This window comes from Eschrichtius robustus, chromosome 16 (assembly GCF_028021215.1).
Source record: "Eschrichtius robustus isolate mEscRob2 chromosome 16, mEscRob2.pri, whole genome shotgun sequence".
Taxonomy (NCBI): domain Eukaryota; kingdom Metazoa; phylum Chordata; class Mammalia; order Artiodactyla; family Eschrichtiidae; genus Eschrichtius; species Eschrichtius robustus.
In genome coordinates, this window is record NC_090839.1 from 12,451,907 (window position 1) to 12,470,997 (window position 19,091).

Below are 19,091 nucleotides of genomic sequence, written 5' to 3' on the forward strand. Positions count from 1 at the left end.
CATTTTATTTTACTTATAATTATCAGAAATAGATATGGTCTGAGGATGGCAGCCTCTGGAGATAAGACTAGAGGACGCCCTAGGAATGGGAAGTTAGCTGTGTGGTAAAGGACAGTCGTTGTTTGAGAAATGGTATTGGCATATTGAGTTTTTATGAAATAACGAACAGGGTACAGCTGACAGCTGTTGCGGTAACCAGTGTGTGTGTCTCTGCTCAAAAGACCTCCTTGTTATTCCCTTGGTTATAATAGCAGTGCTTCATCTGATTTCAAATCTTGTGTGCTTGCCATGGTTTAGTTATTCCTCTGACTTCTATTCTCTCTCTTTTGAAGACACACCCCCTCCTAGGTTACCTGGCTTCAACTGGTTCAGAAAAGATCCCAGCTGTGTCTTCAGATATGTGCCCCCATTGTGGTTTGCAGTATTGCATCACTGCTGCTTTAAATCCTTAGACCTTCAGCTTGTTTTCCCTCTTTTTTCATATCCCTGGGAGAGCTGCAGTCTTAAATACTGCTAGTTGACTTCAATGCTCTTACGTTATTTTTCAGTTCCTTCTAACATGGCACACCCCAAAGAGAAAACCCCAATGTGTCTTGTGAATGAGTTAGCCCGTTTCAACAAGATTCAACCTGAGTATAAGCTTTTGCGTGAGCAAGGTCCAGCTCACTGTAAGGTAAATATTGTCCATACTCCTTGTGCATTTATAACCCACTAGGAATGTTTTGTTTCTTTTTATACAGTTGCAAGTGGTTCTGTGATGCAAAATACATATTTTCAAACTGCTGAGGTTGTCTTAAAGAGACGCAAAAGTACAGATTGTTGGCGAGTCGCTTCTTTTTTCATCCTTGCAGAATGGGTCAAAGAAAAGATGTGCTTCTTTGGGGGATATTTGGCTTTTAAAACTCCAATTAGTGTGTGGTTGTTTAGCATTCTGAATAGAGACAATTCACAAGCACCTGTGAATGATTTCCTGTGAGTTTTCCAGGCTCTGGGCCTCCTGGCTTCTGCCTACCTCTGGCTCCTTTCCTGCTTGTTTGAAAGTGCATGTGTACCTTAGACTGGGCAGGGAGAGGAGGTGAATGGGAAGTCAGTTTTGCCACTTGTTAGCAATCAGATAACAAGGTTTGAATATGAGAGGTAAAATTAGTCTCCCAGTGAGTATTTTGGATTATCTCTGATTTCAGGTACCCTTCTCATTCCCCTCATCTTAGAGGATGAAAGACTGACTGTAATTTGAATTTTTCCTATTTGTTATTCAGGAGTTTAATCTTTTAAGCTTGTTTGATATCTGTGCTAATGTATCAATACATCTTGGAACTTAAATGTTTGCATATCTGGCTTTATCTTTTGCAGCTGTAGTATGAGACATAAGGAATTGGGCCTCCTGTTTCTGATCCTAGCCTTGCAGTAAGATAATATACTTTTATAAGGATGAGTTATTTGTCTCTTTATGCCTCATTTTTCTTGACATGCAAACCTCAAACCTTGAATGATACCAGGTTTCTCTTTTCATTTGACTAAAAGTAACATCAACCACAATCATAAGTAGGCACCATAGGATAGCACAGTTAGGTGAGTTGCCTTTGGAGTCAGACAGATCTGGGTTTGAATCTTAGCTTCTTACTAGCTGTGTGACCTTGGGCAAGTTGCTACTTTTTTTGAACCTCAGTTTTCTCATCTGTAAAATGGGGATAATAATACCTACCAAATAAGTCTATTGTGAGATATATTAAAGTGTGGAGCACAATGTCTGGCACATAGTAAATGCTTGAGAAATGGTACCTATTATTATTAGGCAATTATGCATTTAAGAAAAACAGAAATTTCCCACTCACATGAAGCTAGTTTTAATATTATTCTAAAGCATAATTATATTTGAAATGTTTCTTTACTTTTAGAAGGCAATTAGCCATTTTTTATAACTGTTCTGTTTCTTCTACAGGATTTTTTTTGCAGATCTTAACTTTGGGATTCCCTTTATTAACTGTTTTTGATATTTTCGGAAATATGTACTTTCTCACTTGAACTTTAGCACTTTAGGTAATTTGGCTGTGTGTTCAATCTGTAACTGCATTTTTTTTTTTTTTTTTTTACCTGCAAGTTGTTCAAAGAGGAAAAGTTATTCCCTCCTAGATGATTGTTAGACTATTTAAAAAGTCAGAGGTCTGGTGTACTTTTAATTCTCTCTGAACCAAGATCTAACCTCACTACCAACCCTCCACACAGAAGGCAGCAGAGTGGCAGCAGCGCCGACGGGGACAGTCCTGGAGAAAGGCAAGACTGATCATGAAATTAACTCTTTTCTATCTTTTAGCATTTTCCCCTTCAGTATCTTTCCATGAAAGGATCACAAAAATGACTCAGGGATTGCACAGGATTGCAGGCTTCTTCTGCCATTTGACTTTTCATGCCAGCCAGGGTTTTGAGTTCATGCTATTGGTGCTTAAATGAGTAGCTTTATGAACTGCAGCATAAATATAGGAGACCCCTAATATTACAAGGGGGATGAAGGATTCTTTAATTTTTCCCCTTTAGTGGAAGCTGTGCACTGAGGGAATCCTGAAGTTAAGACCTATAAGAAAAATCAGCTGTAAGGCAAGTTGGCCCCATCCCTTTAGGCACCAAATTTAAATGACCTAGGCATACTCAAATTACCATTTCTCATGTGAATTATTTGTCAATGAAATAAAGTGATATTCGGTGATAAAGAAGATCAGAAGAATAAAAGCTCCAGAGTAGTGAGTTTCAAACGTTGAAGTGCATCAGAATCACTTTGGGAGCTTGTTAAAAATACACATGCTTGGGTCTCCCCTCGTGCTGTTCAGTCGAAATCCCTGGGCGTGTGTATCTGCTTCCCAGGTTATTCTGCAGATGCTCACCAAAGTTAAAGACTCACTGAGCTGTGATGAGTCATGGTTTTTTTTTTTGATAGAGTATTAGTCCAGTTCTGATCGGATTAACGTAACCTAATTTTACGAATGGAGTGTGCACGTGAGTTACCTTTATACCTAAAAAGGAAAAAAGAGGCTTGCCATTGTCAGTATTTGTTGAGGACAAAATTAGCTGTTTTGGATGCCTCCTTAGAATTGAGTTCAGAAACGTTTTTAGATCTTTGCTTGCTATGAATCTGATTTGCTTCTGCAAGTGGAGGCAGTGTCTGACTAGTGCAGTCTTAGGAAAGTAAAAGGCAACATTTTCGAACCTGGCTGACATTCCCAAATTAATTCGAGTTTTCGTCCTAATGGGGTTGTGTTTTCAGACAAGCGTCCACAAACAAATTACAACATCAAAACAAATATTGTCTTCATTTGTATGAGGTACTACTGTGTGTCTAAATCAAGTTTGCTAAGTTTCTTCCATTAGAAATAATAGGAAGACAATTTTCTATTTGGATGGCTTCCAAATCATCAGCATTTAATATTTTAATATATAAGAGAACATTTTTTAATCTCTGTACTTACCCCCATCTTTCAAAGCGTAGTTTTTTCATGGAGTGCTATGCAGTACAAGTCAGTGATATGTGTATCTTTTTGTGTTTATAAAAACAACGAAAAAGGGGATGAAGGGATAAATTATCAAGATAATGACCAGGCCTTTTAAACCATGACCATAAATTATGTTCAAGGACCAAGTGACATATTATAGTCAACATCAGGTTTCATGAATTGAGAGCTCACAATTTTCATTTGTAGGTGTTTACAGTGCAGCTAACCCTTGGAGATCAGCACTGGGAAGCTGAAGGAACTAGTATTAAAAAAGCCCAACACACAGCTGCTGCCAAAGCTTTGGAAGGAACAAAATTTCCTAAACCTATAGTCCGCCCTTTTCGTAGCGAAGGAAGGAATCCAGGTATTATGCGTGGGCCAAGACAGGTTCCTTTCAAAAGTGTGTCTAGAGGTATCCGTTTAGTATGTATATGAATTCTTTCTTAACTAACTTGTTGGTTTTGAAAGCACAGAGTCTGCACTACCAGTGGCAAATGCTTACCTTTTCAGGTCTTAGCCTTACTCTAAAGCAGTGGTTCCCAGGCTCCAGTCCCTCTACTGCTGGTCTGGAGCGGTGGTCGTGGGAGGTGAGGGATGTCGCCAGATGATTTCCGAGATTTTTAGAAAAGCCTAATGAAATACATGTTTTCTTTTGACAAGGTTGTATACATGCCAAGAATGTGGGTTTTAGCTAAAAATCACTTCAACTCCGTGTGGTCATATTGATTATAACATGTTGATCATACCCCTGATTATCAGTTTTATGTTTCCTGATCATTAACAAGAATGAGAAAATATTTTAAATATTTGTTTCTTAAATACAAATCAGTAGGTAATATCTCTTCAAGCAAGGGCCCAACGGGGGAGAATACTGATAAAGAGGAGTGTCTGGCAAGAGCTTGGGAACCACTGACCTGGAGGCTGTAGGTAGAAGTGACTGTTTTAGGAGAGTTACCCCTCCAGTACATGAAGTCATCCCAGGCCCTTTGCACTCGGGAATGATCTGGGAAGATCTCAAAAGATCTCGGTGACACCTTTCTTGTTGCTTTTGATTGCTTTGTGGTATTCTTTCTTTAAATTTATTCTCTACTGCAGGTAAATTTTATGGGTCAGAACTGCTCTTACTTAAAATGCAACTATTTGAATTGTGTAAAAAATACAATTCTGATGTTAGCTAGAGAGAGGTTGGTTATTCTTGTGACCCTCTGACTTTGCAAACTCAAAGATATTCTTATAAATTTGATTTATGCACTAAATTTAGTCAAACCAGTTATGGTACAGAATCGAGTCATTTTTATTTTCCTCTACATACATCCTAAAGAGGCATTTTAAAGTGGATTTTTGTGTGCATTTAAATCGAACTTTGCCATTGCTAGTGTTGTTCTGTGTTTGATATTAAAGTGTTGTTTTCAAATGTGATTGTGCACCTACACTAATCTTTCCAGGCTGGTGTTCTTTTTAAATGATTTTTAAAGGTTTATGAATTGGATGAAATGAGAGGGGAAAAAAAGGAAGATGAATAATGAGTATTTTCTAAAGTTGCTATTTCTGAGATAACCCAAGATATACTTGCTCCTGTTGTATACGGCAACAGAACTCATTTTTCTAACAAGTATTACCACAAGTCAGATCCCATTATAAGTATCAAGAATGAAACATCCAGTGCTTCCCTGCTTGTCCAGTGGTTAAGACTCCATGCTTCCACTGCTGAGGGCGCAGGTTCAATCCCTGATCGGGGAAGTTCCACGTGCTGTGAGGTGCGGCACCCCCCAAAAAAAAATTAAGAATGGAAACATCTAAATATTTTGTGGGTCTCATCTGACTTCTCCAGATAGAATTTACTTGTCTCCTCCTCAGTGATACTGCACCTTTCCTTAGAGCACACATAATGTTGTATTGTAGTTCTTTGAGTGTGTTTTGTGTTCTTTGAACTCCTCTGGGGCAAGAATTGTGTTCAAGCTTCTCACAGTACTTTGCCTCCAGTTAGTACTGAATAAATGCATTGTTCTATGAAATAGTGTGTACAGACATCCTTCTAAGTGTAAGCCAGTCAGTCAGTACAACCAAAGTTATGTTGGTTGAGTATTCCCAAACAATGAAATGATTTGGATGGTCCTATGGGATTTTTTAATCATGGAATTTGATGTGTATTGGAAGTTATTTCTGACAACTGGCTTTCACTGCTAACATCTTATGTTACACTGATGCTCCCCTAACAGCCGTTGCAGTATATTTTGTGCTGCTGACTGTATATTAATACCTAGAAATCACAGCAGATTCTTGGATTTCCTGACCTGATGCCTAGCAGTGAAGTACTTAGATCTTTTCCTGAAATACATCATGAATCCAGTTAGTAGAAAGCATGCTATTCTTTTTGATTTTAGTGAGTGTCATTCTCATATCAGAAAAAAACAATTCTTTGTGTTGATTCTGTGTTGCAGAAAGCATAACCCCTACTGTAGAGCTAAATGCACTGTGCATGAAACTTGGAAAAAAACCAATGTATAAGCCTGTCGACCCTTACTCTCGGATGCAGTCCACCTATAACTACAACATGAGAGGAGGTGCTTATCCCCCAAGGTATGTGTTTGTTTTGTTTTCAATACAGGTGAAGATATATTTGATCTTTTACATAGAATAATAAGATCTTCAGATTGTAGAGCGCATAATGGTTTGGTCCTCTTTGGCCTGCCAAATGCTAAAGTCAGTCTTAATTGTCATGGTGTCATTGGAACTGTATCTTGATGCTCTTTTAACTCCTGTCATTGGAAAGGGCCTGAGCACATTCCTCATGAGCAGTACGGCTCGTGCCCCAAGCTATCTGCTTAAAGCTGTCACCATTCTAACTGCTTTGTGCAACTGAGTCATATTTTTATTTTTTAAACAAAGATGGCCTAATGATTTTATTTTATTTTTTAAAAGATTTATTAATTTTTTTTTGGCTGTGTTGGGTCTTCGTTGCTATGCGCGGGCTTTCTCTAGTTGCGGCGAGCGGGGGCTACTCTTCGTTGCGGTGCGCGGGCTTCTCATTGCAGTGGCTTCTCTTGTCACGGAGCACGGGCTCTAGGGCATGTGGGCTTCAGTAGTTGTGGCGCGTGGGCTCTAGAGGGCACGCTCAATAGTTGTGGCGCACAGACTTAGTCGCTCCGTGGCATGTGGGATCTTCCCGGACCAGGGCTCGAACCCGTGTCCCCTGCATTGGCAGGCGGATTCGTAACCACTGTGCTACCAGGAAGGTCCCAAACTGAGTCATATTTGAACATGATTCCTGCAACACCACAATTCTCAGCATTCACAGATTTCCTGATTATTGTTTATTGGGTACTTTTTGTTGAACTTACATATGTGTTTGTAAATAGCCTTGGTATATAGATGCAGTAAAATATTAATTGAAACCTGAAAATGCCATGCGTTGAAAACCTTCTGCTTGTGGTCATAAGACACTAGTGGATAGATTGATGATCAAACTGGAGGTCTTCATTTCCCTGCCCTACTTTGGGGTAGGAGGGAGGTGGAGGCCAAAGCCATTTTAAAAATAGAAACCAGCCTCTGCCAGGCTCTATAGGATATTGGGATTTCCAGAAATGAGGGTCCTTTCTAAAAGACGTCTGTTAAAAAATTTCCATCCTTTTCTGGAGACACGGAAGCGTGAATCTCAGGTACGAGAAAGTAGAGCAAGTTAAGTTTTCTGTCTCAGCCGAAGGCTAATCTATTTTAGATTTTGTAAATATGGGTTAGCTTTATAAATTGAACTCATATAATTTGTAAGGCAGTGTATTTTGTGGAACATAAACAGTATTTGTTGATACCGTGTGGCAATGCTAATGCAGCATAAACATGGGAAATCTCTGGATGTACTGATGAGGAGTCATTATTGGCGCGCAAACGCTGATGTGATCAGGACCTGTGATGAAGGAAACACCTGGAATTTGTCAGAGAACGTATGGTGACTTACCTGAGACTAATTTTCCTTACCCCCCTCTATTTCTAGGTACTTCTACCCATTTCCAGTGCCACCTTTACTTTATCAAGTTGAACTTTCTGTGGGAGGACAGCAATTTAACGGGAAAGGAAAGACGAGACAGGCTGCGAAACACGATGCTGCTGCAAAAGCTTTGAGGACCCTGCAGAACGAGCCCCCACCCGACAGGCTGGAGGTGAGGAGAGAGCAGAGCTGGGGCTCCTTGACGCTTTGGGTGTAGCAGGAAGGTGGTAGGGAAGACACCATCTCAAGTTGCTTTCTCTAAGAGGATGTATAGAGAGTTGTCCATAATGTCTGTTATTTGATAGCTTACAAGTTTTTATACCCTGTAGCTCTCTTGCCTTTCTTCCCCCTTAAAAAAAATGTCTTAGCAAGAAAGTCAGGTGTCTTCTTTTGTGCTCAATGGCATAGTTTTGAGTGAACATGTTAGAAAGATTGTGGACTCACTTGAGTTGTGAAGAACATGCATGGCTGAATTCTTTGGTGCTGAAGATTATGCTTGTCAGAATCTGTGTTTTATGGTGCCAGGTTAGAGGATTTTCTAAAGCCATTTTGACCAGTCTTTCTTTCTTTATTATCTTGAAGTGCCAGTTACCCATTGCTGCTTAACACACTATCACAAAAATTAGTGGCTTAAACACCTACAGGCCTTTATTTTGCTCACAAGCCTGCAGTTCAGGCAGGGCTTGGCACGGGGAGCTTGTCTCTGCTACACGTAGCTTGGGCTGAGGCAGCTCTGCAGGGGCTGGAGGATCTCTGTCAGGATGGCTCCTTCACGTGGCTGCTGAGTTGTTGCTGGCTGTCGCCTGGGAACTGAGAGGGGGCTTTGGTCCGGGGACCTCAGTTCCTCTCCTAGTTAACCTATGCAGAGATTGTTTACACATCCTCACAGTGTGGTGGCTAGGTTCCAAAGGTGAGCATTCTAGAAGACAGGAAATGGAAGCAGTTGCCAGTTTCTTAGGACCTAGGCCCAGAAGTCAGCACAGCGTCACTTCTGCCATATTCTGTAGGTCAAGCAGGCACAGAGCCCAGATTCAAAAAGAGGAGATACAGAATCTCACTTTTTTTTTGTACTGAGGTAAAATTCACATAACAATTTCACAATTTTAACCATTTTAAGTGTATAATTCAGTGACTTTTAGTGCGTTCACAATGCTGAGAACCCCACTTCTGGATGAGAGGAGTATCAAAGAATTTGGGGGCTGTTTTATTTTTTATTTTTTGGCCACACCACGCGGCGTGTGAGATTTTAGTTCCCCAACCAGGGATTGAACCCAGGCCCTCGGCAGTGAGAGTGTGGAGCCCTAATCACTGGGCTGCCAGGGAATTCCCTTGGGGGCTGTGTTTTAAAATTATCACAATAGGTAAAGGATTTGAACTCTTTGTGACTAAATAGGAATATGGGTCGTAGAAAATCAGTGATTCCATGCCATTGAGGGTCCAGAGTTCCAGGAGAAACCCACTGAGTTAGAAAACATTGAGATTTCATGATTCTGTTTAATCATAGTATGAAATGTCTCCTGAATACATCCCTGGGAAGCATTTGACTCTTCTTCCTCAAGAAACAAGTCCTCAAAGAATAAGAAGATCTTGCACAGAACATTGGGCTAAATGGGTGATGATAGGTATGAAGTTGAAGGGACCCTTGGCAGGGTGCTTGCTGAGGTCCATTGTGTCCAGCTGTCCCCCAGGGTGACCCAGCTCAGGGTGGTGCTCTGTGGCTTCACGGCTGCTGTGCAGGAAGGTTTTGTTTTTCTTTTGTTGCAGTGCATTTCCATCTTGAGTGTCATCACGCATTTTAACAGAGATGATCTGTTTCCTGGGTCCACTGAGGACCAAATAAAGGAGAATGGACTATAACTTAGCAGAGGAGAATTTAGTGAGGTGAAAGGATGACGTCCTCAGTGGTGAGATTTGTTAAAAACACCGAAGGTAGTGAAATCTGAATTATTTTTGGAGGCTTCAGTTTTTGAGTTGACTTTGGTGCTAACATAATTGGAGTCAGATGGAGTAGGTATTTCTTGGTTCCTTCTAGCCAGCAGTTGTTAAACGATCGCTGAACAGTGGTATGTGGGTTGTCTGCTTCAGAATCACTTGAGAAGTTTAAAAAAAAAAAAAAAAAATTCCTTGGCCTAACCCACATGAATCTAGATTCTAATGCAGTGGGTCTAGCCAGGAGTCTGGCTTTTTCTTTTTTTCCTTTTTTTTTTTTTCTGGCTGTGCTGCGTGGCATGTGGGATCTTAGCGCCCTGACCAGGGATCGAACCCACGCTGCCTTCAGTGGGAGTGTGGAGTCTTAACCACTGGACCACTAGGGAAGTCCCGCTTTTTTTTCTTTTTTAACATGCTCTTAGAGTACCTCTAAAGCACAGTCAGGGTTTGGGAATCCCAGGTCCTAAGTATTTTCAGTGCTTCCCACGCAGTTTTCCCCCTTGGAATCCTCCTTGGAAGTATGTACTCACCATATTGCTGCAAAGGGAAAGTGCCCGTCAGTGTCTCAGAGTGACTCACGGAGTGGTTGGTTGGCTCGGGTCTTGAGGTCAGGGGCTGTAGTGGACACCCTCTCCTCGGCTCATCTGACGTTCTGTAAGCAGCTTGGCTGGGAGTCATGATCATCACTTGTGCCCCTTGTTTCCTCCTCTTTGCCCCTTTTCTAATTCTTTCTATATGGTTTGAAGTAGAGACTTCAGAAATGAGGATCATTAACTAGGATATGACCTTTTCTTTGAGTTAATAAGTGAAACACTTGGCTTCCCACGTAAATGAGCTGCCCCTGGTCTACCAGGCCCCCTGGAGGGTGGGCAGCAGGGGAGAAAGACATTTTTAAAAGACAGCTGTAATTTTTTTTCTTATAAGTGATGCCTGTGAACTATGAAAATTTTTAAACTCAAAAAAAAAAAAGAAAAAAGAAAAACAAATGCTGTATAAATTTACCACTTGTAGATCGTCACTGTAAACATTTTTGTGGATGTACGTATAAATAAGTACATGCACCTGTTTCACAAAAATGGGATGATATTGTACAGTAACCACCTTTTTTTCACTGAAGTGCTCATTATGAATATGTTGTCATGCCCTTTACTTACAATTCCATGGAGGACTCAAATTCAGCATGGTTCTAAGCACTTTTTTTTTTTTTTTTTGGCCACACTGCATAGCATATGGGATCTTAGTTCCCCGACCAGGGTTCGAACCCCCACCCCTTGCACTGGAAGTGCAGAATCTCAACCACTGGACCGCCAGGGGATATCCCTTAAGCACTTGTTAATGGCTGCACAGTGTTCCATTGTGTGAGCATACCAGTTTATTTTTTCAACAACAGAGGCTTGGTTTTTAGGTTGTTTGCAGTTTTTCCTGTTATAAAAATAGGTAGTGAAGAACATTGTTGTAGTTAAATCTTTGTGTATGTCCGTGGTTATTTTTATGAGCCACAGTCCTAGAAGTGGAATTTCATGGTAACGTATATGGCCAAGTTCCCCACCAGGAAGATGGTACCATTTTAGGCCTCTGCCAACAGGGTCTGAGCAGCCTGTTTGCCCACAGCCTGCCAGCACTGGAAATTACCATTTTAAACAAAGTGTCCATTTTGCTATTGAAAATTTTTAGCTCATGTGATCGTGTGGTGGATCAATTCACCTCCTCTAAAACATAGCCAATAAAGCTGGCGGTTTCTGTCTAAGACAGGTGTGGTCTGGTCCGTTGATGACAGGCACTGTGCTCGGCTGGCCCTAAAGCAGCACTGCCCCTCCCCATGTGGAGCTTGGTTGAGTGGAATATCATCAAAAAGTGCAGTGCTAGGATGGAAGTAGCAAGTATCATGAGAGCATAAAATGTCTTGTTTAGGTAGGAGTACTGATGGTGCATTGAGGAAGAGTCATTTAAGCTCAGACTGAAGATGAGCAGAAGAGCAGGGGAAGTACATTCCCAGCAGAGGGAGCAGCTTGAGCAGAGGTCCTGAGTTGGGAAAGCACCTCTATTCTGTTCTGTTCTGTTCTGTTCCTGTCCTGTCCATGGCTTGTGCTAATAAAGGATGACTTATTCAGTGTTGAGGTGTTAGCAGTAAGATGGTCATAACTACAGTATCTGTAATAGAGAAAAACAGGAGCTAGCCTAATATGTCCATTAGTAGGGAAATGGTTAAATAAATGAATACATTTATCCCAGGAGTATCAGAGTGTGGTAGATCTGTTTACGTGGATGTGAAAGGAGGCCCATAATGTATTGAATGGGGGGGGAATCGTGATCCAGAGCTGTTACTACGTGTATAGTGTGATTGTGTTAAGTAATCAAAAGCACCAACTGTGTGTGTATGTATCTGTATATATGTGCACGTGCATAGTTTCTATCTTGAAGGTTATAGCAAACTTTAAAAGTAGTTTTCTCTTGGTGGTAGTGGTAGAGGACAGACTTTTTTTAAATTGTATTGTTTGAAGTTTTCTTTTTTTAAATACTACTTCTGAAAAAATAAATAAATGCAGTTCTTCCTGGTCTTGAGTTCTTATCTTCACCTGAGCCAGGGACATGTTTAAGTAGGACTAAAACTAAAATTGGAGACCTTAATCTTCATTATACTATCAGGGTCCATGGGACCCAATTTTCATTTTTGAGCGTTCTCCAGCTCTGTAAGAATCGATACTACATGACTTCTATTCTTTTTCTAGAGGTTTTAAAAAGAACAAAGAGAAAACATACTTATTTTTGAAAGTAGAATAATGATTTCTGTCTTAAAATGATCATGTGGGTCCTTTGGATCCTTTTATAAATCTTTACATTATGGAATCTTAATTTTCCTATGCTTTGAAACATTTTGCTGCTGTCCTCCTACATATCATTTCAGCACTCTTCATCATATTTTCCCAAATATGCAATAAACAAGACTAAAATAATAAGAAAGTGGAAGAGTGATGAAATCCCTGGGTGGATGATACAGTAGTGAAATAATTGTCATTATTGCATCATCCTTTAGTGCTCTTATTGCATTGCCTAACGTATCACATTATCTTTCAAGAAGATACAAAAGAAGACTGGAGACACCATCTTTTTACTCTACTTTTAGCTTTTGTTGAACCCAGGAGAGAATTAAGAATTTTTCTTTTTCCATCCGTACTGGCAAAGAGAAGAAAATTGATGGAGGAAGACATTTTCATTATTAGACAAATCAGAAGATGAATGCAGAGAGACAAACAGCAGCATTCTAGACTCTAATGGTGATGGTGAGATTTGAGTGTTGACGTGACTCAGACTGGGAGTCTTCAGATGATACCTTACATAAGTTTTCCCAGACTCGAAGAGTCGGCAAGTGAACTATGTATTTCTGTGGTGTATGAAAAAGAAATGTGCATTCTCTTCTGGTCAGTCATTCAACAGGAAGGACTTCGCTGCACAATATTTTGCAACAGGAACTGGACCAACCTGTTTTGTTTTTCTAAAAAATTTGTGTGGCAACATTCTCTCATATGATGTTTGGCCACCAGAGTTTTCTCACCACTTAATGTCCACAAAATAACTGGATACATGTAGAAAGAGGTGTATGTATTAGAAGGAAATTGATGATACAACAATGAAAAAAAATCATTAGATCCTTCTTTTGGTGTTTATAAATCTAGAAATGAAAGCATGTTGTATTGGGTTGGCCAAAAAGTTCGTTCGGTTAGTGAATCCGTTCAATAATGTTCTTCGTGAAAATGAAAAATGTGTCTTTATTTTTACTTAAAACCGAACAAACTGTTTGGCCAACCCAGTAGTTATGGAGCAAAGAAGATGGCTTTTCTCCCTTCAACAAAGTTATGAGTCAGTTTCAAAAGTAATGTGTTTTGACAATACCAGTACAAGAAGAATCAAAATCATGATAAGCTAGAACCCACTGGAGGTGGATTTGAAATCTGGCATCATTACTGTGGGCTGTGCTCAAAGTTCAGGCGTGACAGCTGGTGAGCAGTTAGTTGCATTTAATGACCTTGCCCATTTTGGATATACGTTCCTTCCTTCCTGACTACAAACCTGGAATAAAAACTTAGGTTTGTTATTTTAATTTTTTATTAAAGTCTCTAATGAAATGATTTTTGTTGTCCTTTTATTCTGTATGTTATTTGTAAAATGTCTTTAAATATAGAAAAATAAAGACGGCCTGTTGGAGCCAGATGGTAAATGGTGATGACTGTTTTTCCCTGGCATATTGAGGGTTAAGCATGGTTCAGAGTGTTTTTTTCTTTTCTTAATGTTGCCTAGATTTTATTGCTGAACCATACACTATGGGATTGATGTTAACAGTAATTCCCACTTCATGAAGGTAAGACTGAGGGCCCGCTACACTTTCCTCATCTCACTGGGAATGGTATTTGTGGATTTGTTTTGAGTCATTTGCTGCTTCCCCCATTGCAACATTTTGTCCAGTCCAGATAATAATAAAATTATTTATGTAAAAGAGCAACATAATCTCACGTCCAGATAAATGTATATCTTTGTTTCCTGTTTTGCATTTTTATTTTACTGGCTGCTTTGTCCCTTTTGCAATTCCTTTAGAAGAATACCTTCGAGCAGTGAATCTCAACTCTGTTTGCTAGTAAAATCACCTGGGGACTTAAAAAAAAATCAAATACTATATATAAAACAGATATCCTGGGACTTCCCTGGTGGCGCAGTGGTTAAGAATCCAATGCAGGGGACACGGGTTCGAACCCTGGTCCAGGAAGATCCCACATGTTGTAGAGCAAATAAGCCCGTGTGCCACAACTATTGAGCCTGCGTTCTAGAGCCTGCGAGCCACAACTACTGAAGCCTGCGTACCTAGAGCCCGTGCTCTGCAACAAGAGAAGCCACCGCAATGAGAAGCCCACGCACCGCAACAAAGAGTAGCCCCCGCTCGCCACAACTAGAGAAAGCCCGTGCGCAGCAACGAAGACCCAACGCAGCCAAAAAAAAAAAAAAATATCCAGGCCCTATCTGCAAAAATTTGGGTTCACTTATCTGGAGCAGGGCTCTGGCATCTGTATTTGTAAAGCTCCCAAGTGATTCTAATGCTGCTGTGGTTGAGAACTACTGGCTGAGAGTTTAAAATTTAGTAGTAGACCATTGTTTTTTATCAGACTTATATGGAACCTCAATATGCAAAATAGAAAAATAACATTTCATTAGTAAAACTTACAAGTTTGAACTTTAGAATATTTATAAAAGGCAATCAATGAGAATGATTTATGTGAATTTTCACAACACAAAATTGTACTATATATTGTTTTGGTCCATTTGAAAAAAAAAAAAGCCACAAGGCTGGGAAAGATCCAGTCCCATTTTAGAATAGCAGTTAACTCTTCTAAGGGAAGAAGAGTGAGAAGGGCTTCACTCATTGTTTTCCTTATAAAAGCAAAAAAAAATTGATGTCAGTAGTGTCTAGTGTTGGCATTTGTTAAATCCAGCACAATTGCCTGTTACATTATTATCTGTACTTTTCTGTATGTTTGAAATAGGTCATAACTAAAAATAAAAGTTAAAAGGAGTTGAGCTGATAATAGTGAACAAAAAAATGAAAATTGGGGTACATGCATGGCAATTGAAGTATTATCATCCTCAGCACCTGGTTTATTTCCAAATTTGGTTCTTGTTGCACCTAAGGAAAACATTCTCATTGACACAGTTATTTATCATGAGAGTGGACCATTTTTTAAAATAACTCATTTATTTAAAAAATCTGTGGATACTCTTCAAATAAACAGCTGTCAGAAAACTTGTTTGTGTACAAAAATGAGTTAACCTGTTAGCACAAGTTAATGTGTTGATGGTCTCTAGTGTGTTACTGTTTGGTATGAAACACATACTTTTCTTTGTTGCTTTTCAAAAAATTAAGATAAAATATATAGATAATATAAAGGATGCCATTTTAACCATTTTTTAAGTGTATAGTCTTATGACATCAAATATATTCTCAATGTTATGTAACTATCACCACTGTCCATTTTCAAAACGTTTTCATCATCTCACACAGAAACTCTTGTACACATTAAACAAAACTCCACCTTCCCCCCATCCTCATCCCCTGTAAACCTCTGTCCTGCTTCTGTCTCTGCACTTGCCTGTTCTGGATACCGTGTATAAGTGAATATTTGTCTTTTGTGTCTGGCTTATTTCATTTATCCTAATGTTTTCGAGGTTCATCCATGTTGTAGCTTGTTTCACAATTCCATTCCTTTTTAAGACTGAGTAATATTCCACTGTATCAGTATTCCACATTTTGTTTATCCTTTCATCTGTTGATGGATGTTTGGGTGGTTATCATCTTTTGGCTATTGTGAATAATGCTGTTATGAACACTGATGTACAATTATCTGTCCCTACTGACAGTAGTATATATTTAGCAGTGAAGTTGCTGGATCATATTGTAATTCTATGTTTAACTTTTTGAGGAACCACCATACCGTTCTCTACAGAGGTTATACCATTTTACATTCTCACTAGCAGTGTACAAAGATTCCAATTTCTGCACATTCTTGACAACACTTGCTATTGTCTGTGGCTGTCCTTATGGGTGTGAAGTGGTATCCCATTGTAGTTTTGATTTGCATTTCTCTGATTAGAGATGTTGAGCATTTGTATATCTTCTTTGGAGAAATGTCTATTCAGAATCTTTCTCCATTTTTGAATTGCATTGTTTGTTGTTGTAGTTCTTTATATATTCTGGACATTAATTCTTTATCAGATACATGATTTGCAAATATTTTCTTCCATTCTGTGGGTTGTCTTTGCTCTCTTAATTGTGTCCTTCAATGTACTGAAGTTTTTTTTGGTTTCTTTTTGTACTAAAGTTCTAAATTTTGAGTCCAATTTATCTGTTGGTTTTCTTTTCTTAAAATTTATTTATTTATTTATTTGTTGGCTGTGTTTGGTCTTTGTTGCTACGTGCGAGCTTTCTCTAGTTGCGGCGAGTGGGGGCTGCTCTTCATTGCGGTGCACGGCCTTCTCGTTGCGGTGGCTTCTCTTGTTGCAGAGCATGGGCTCTAGGCACATGGGCTCTAGAGCGCAGGCTCAGTAGTTGTGGCGCACGGGCTTAGTTGCTCCGCGGCATGTGGGATCTTCCCGGACCAGGGCTCGAACCCGTGTCCCCTGCATTGGCAGGCAGATTCGTAACCACTGTGCCACCAGGGAAGTCCTATTGGTTTTCTTTTGTTGCCTGTGCTTTTGGTGTCATATCCAAGAAATCATTCCTAAATCCAGTGTCATGAAGCTTTTCCCCTGTATTTTCTTCTAACAGCTTTATACTCTTAGCCCTTATGCTTAGGTCTTTGATCCATTTTGAGTTAATTTGTGTATGTGGTATGAGGTAAGAGTCCAACTTCATTTTTTTGTGTGTGTGGTATCTGGTTTTCCCAGCACTTTTGTTGAACATGCTTACTTTTTAAAATACTGTATTTTTTTTGTTGTTCTTGTTTAAACCTATTTAAAAAATAAATTTCAAACCAAACCTCTTTGGAACTCTAGCCTTCTAAGACACCTTGCTTGAAGATTTCTGACTTTAAGGACTCACTCATAAAAAGGCAGACCCTCTTTCTCCTTATGATTTAAACAACAAGCATAAAAGTGTGTTTGGCTTAATTTATCACCAGAAGTTGCTATGCAAACAGTTTTGACCAGGTAGTGAGTGAAGTGAAACCAGATTGGAAAGAAAACATTATCATCATGGAAGGAGAGAAAGAATTACAGTGTCTGGTTAAATTTACTTGTACAGGATTATATTCTTAATTATATTAATTTTTTTAATTTAGAGTTTTCTTTCTTTTAATTATAGCTTGAAATATGGATCCTGTGTTAGGGTTAGGATCTACCTGATAAACCTAAGGAAATGCACAACAAATGAAATCCTGGATGGTGCTGCATCTTGCCTAGTCAGTGATTTCAGCCTTGGGTTCCTGTCATATAGTTCTGATCTGGATCATAGTTCTGAAATAGGATTTTACAAATTCTTTGACAAAAGAATCCCAATAATAAGAAAAACACAGCTGTCTTGCCATGTTTTGGGGTCACTTTGCTATTACTGAGCTTATCTCATTTCTTGTATTATCACTGCCACACAGTATAGACTCCATGTGGTCCGTGTGCACAGAGAAGATCTCTGCCCTTCTGTAGTCCCAGCCTGTGGAGGACTGTAAATGAACTTTGTTACAAAGCTGGAGTCAGCTTTTGTTCAAGGTTCTTTATTAGTTTGCACCTTGCATTTTTGCCAGCAGCAGTTAAGTATAAGACACGTGGCGGTTTTGTAATTGTTCCACTGCATCTTTTTTTAAAAAGTGGTTTCCAGGGATTTTTTTGTCCAAATAAGAAACCCACATACCTAGGTGGAGAGACTTACATTTGTCCTTGCCATGCCCCACATAGACTGTACTTGGACTTTTTCCAGAATGTGGCTTGCCAGTCCTTGAGGGGGCTTCGGGACTCCCTCTTCCTGAGCGGCCGTGGCTCACTACAACGCGATTAGGCTGATCCATATCCAAAGGCCTGTTATGTGTGGACTGTTTATGTTGGATTTATGAGGTAGAAACTAGCCAAAGTTTGATAGGACACTTTTTTTTAACCTTTTAATTTCAGTGACACATGGAACACATGTGGCTCTGTTCACGGGGTTACTGCTGCATCCATAAAGCCTAGTTTCAGTGCTTTTAAGGTTTATCATCACAGCTGGGATCTTGACCGCTTTAACAAGAGTTCACTACTAACCAATTATTCTTCCTTTAGGTGAATGGAAGAGAATCAGAAGAAGAAAATCTCAATAAATCTGAAATAAGTCAAGTATTTGAGATTGCACTTAAACGGAACTTGCCTGTGAATTTTGAGGTAAGCTTATTTTACACATCTATTATACTGTTGGTGTTCATCATCAGAGTAGTATTTTTCTTAAATAACATTGGAATGATAATCATATATATGTGAATCTTCAAATTTAAGATTCAAACTTTATTTATTTATTTTTAAGTAATCATGTTTTATTAACAGAAGAATATATACTTTTTTTTTTTTTTAATTTATTATGTTTATTTTTGGCTGTGTTGGGTCTTCGTGTCTGTGTGAGGGCTTTCTCCAGTTGCGGCGAGTGGGGGCCATTCTTCATCGCGGTGCGCGGGCCTCTCACTATCGCGGCCTCTCTTGTTGCGGAGCAGAGGCTCCAGACGCTCAGGCTCAGTAGTTGTGGCTCACGGGCCCAGTCGCTCCGCGGCCTGTGGGATCCTCCCAGACCAGGGCCCGAACCCGTGTCCCCTGCACTGGCAGGCAGACTCCCAACCACTGCGCCACCAGGGAAGCCCTATACATTTTTTTTTTGAATTTTATTTTTTTATACAGCAGGTTCTTATTATCCATTTTATACACATCAGTGTATACATGTCAATCCCAATCTCCCAATTCATCCCCCCTGCCGCTTTCCCCCCTTGGTGTCCATACGTTTGTTCTCTACATCTGTGTCTCAATTTCTGCCCTGCAAACCGGTTCATCTGTACCATTTTTTTAGGTTTCACATATATGCATTAATATACGATATTTGTTCTTCTCTTTCTGATTTACTTCACTCTGTATGACAGTCTCTAGATCCATCCACGTCTCTACAAATGACCCAATTTCCTTCCTTTTTATGGCTGAGTAATATT

At 39.6% G+C, this 19,091-nt stretch overlaps 1 protein-coding gene across 16 annotated transcripts in view; it reads left to right on the top strand.

Moving 5' to 3' along the window:
- Window positions 1-19,091, top strand: part of STAU1 (staufen double-stranded RNA binding protein 1) — an 86,847-nt gene that overhangs the window by 46,547 nt on the left and 21,209 nt on the right. For 5 of the 16 annotated variants that reach the window (XM_068525142.1, XM_068525143.1, XM_068525138.1 and 2 more), the window contains 3 exons: window positions 5,927-6,065; window positions 7,477-7,642; window positions 18,187-18,285. In XM_068525142.1, coding sequence (XP_068381243.1) covers window positions 5,965-6,065; window positions 7,477-7,642; window positions 18,187-18,285 — 366 coding nt within the window. In that variant the 5' untranslated portion in view covers window positions 5,927-5,964. Of the gene's footprint in view, window positions 1-548; window positions 674-2,226; window positions 2,275-3,692; window positions 3,898-5,926; window positions 6,066-7,476; window positions 7,643-18,186; window positions 18,286-19,091 lie in introns of all 16 variants that reach the window. The other 11 variants (XM_068525128.1, XM_068525129.1, XM_068525134.1 and 8 more) reach the window with 6 other exon arrangements.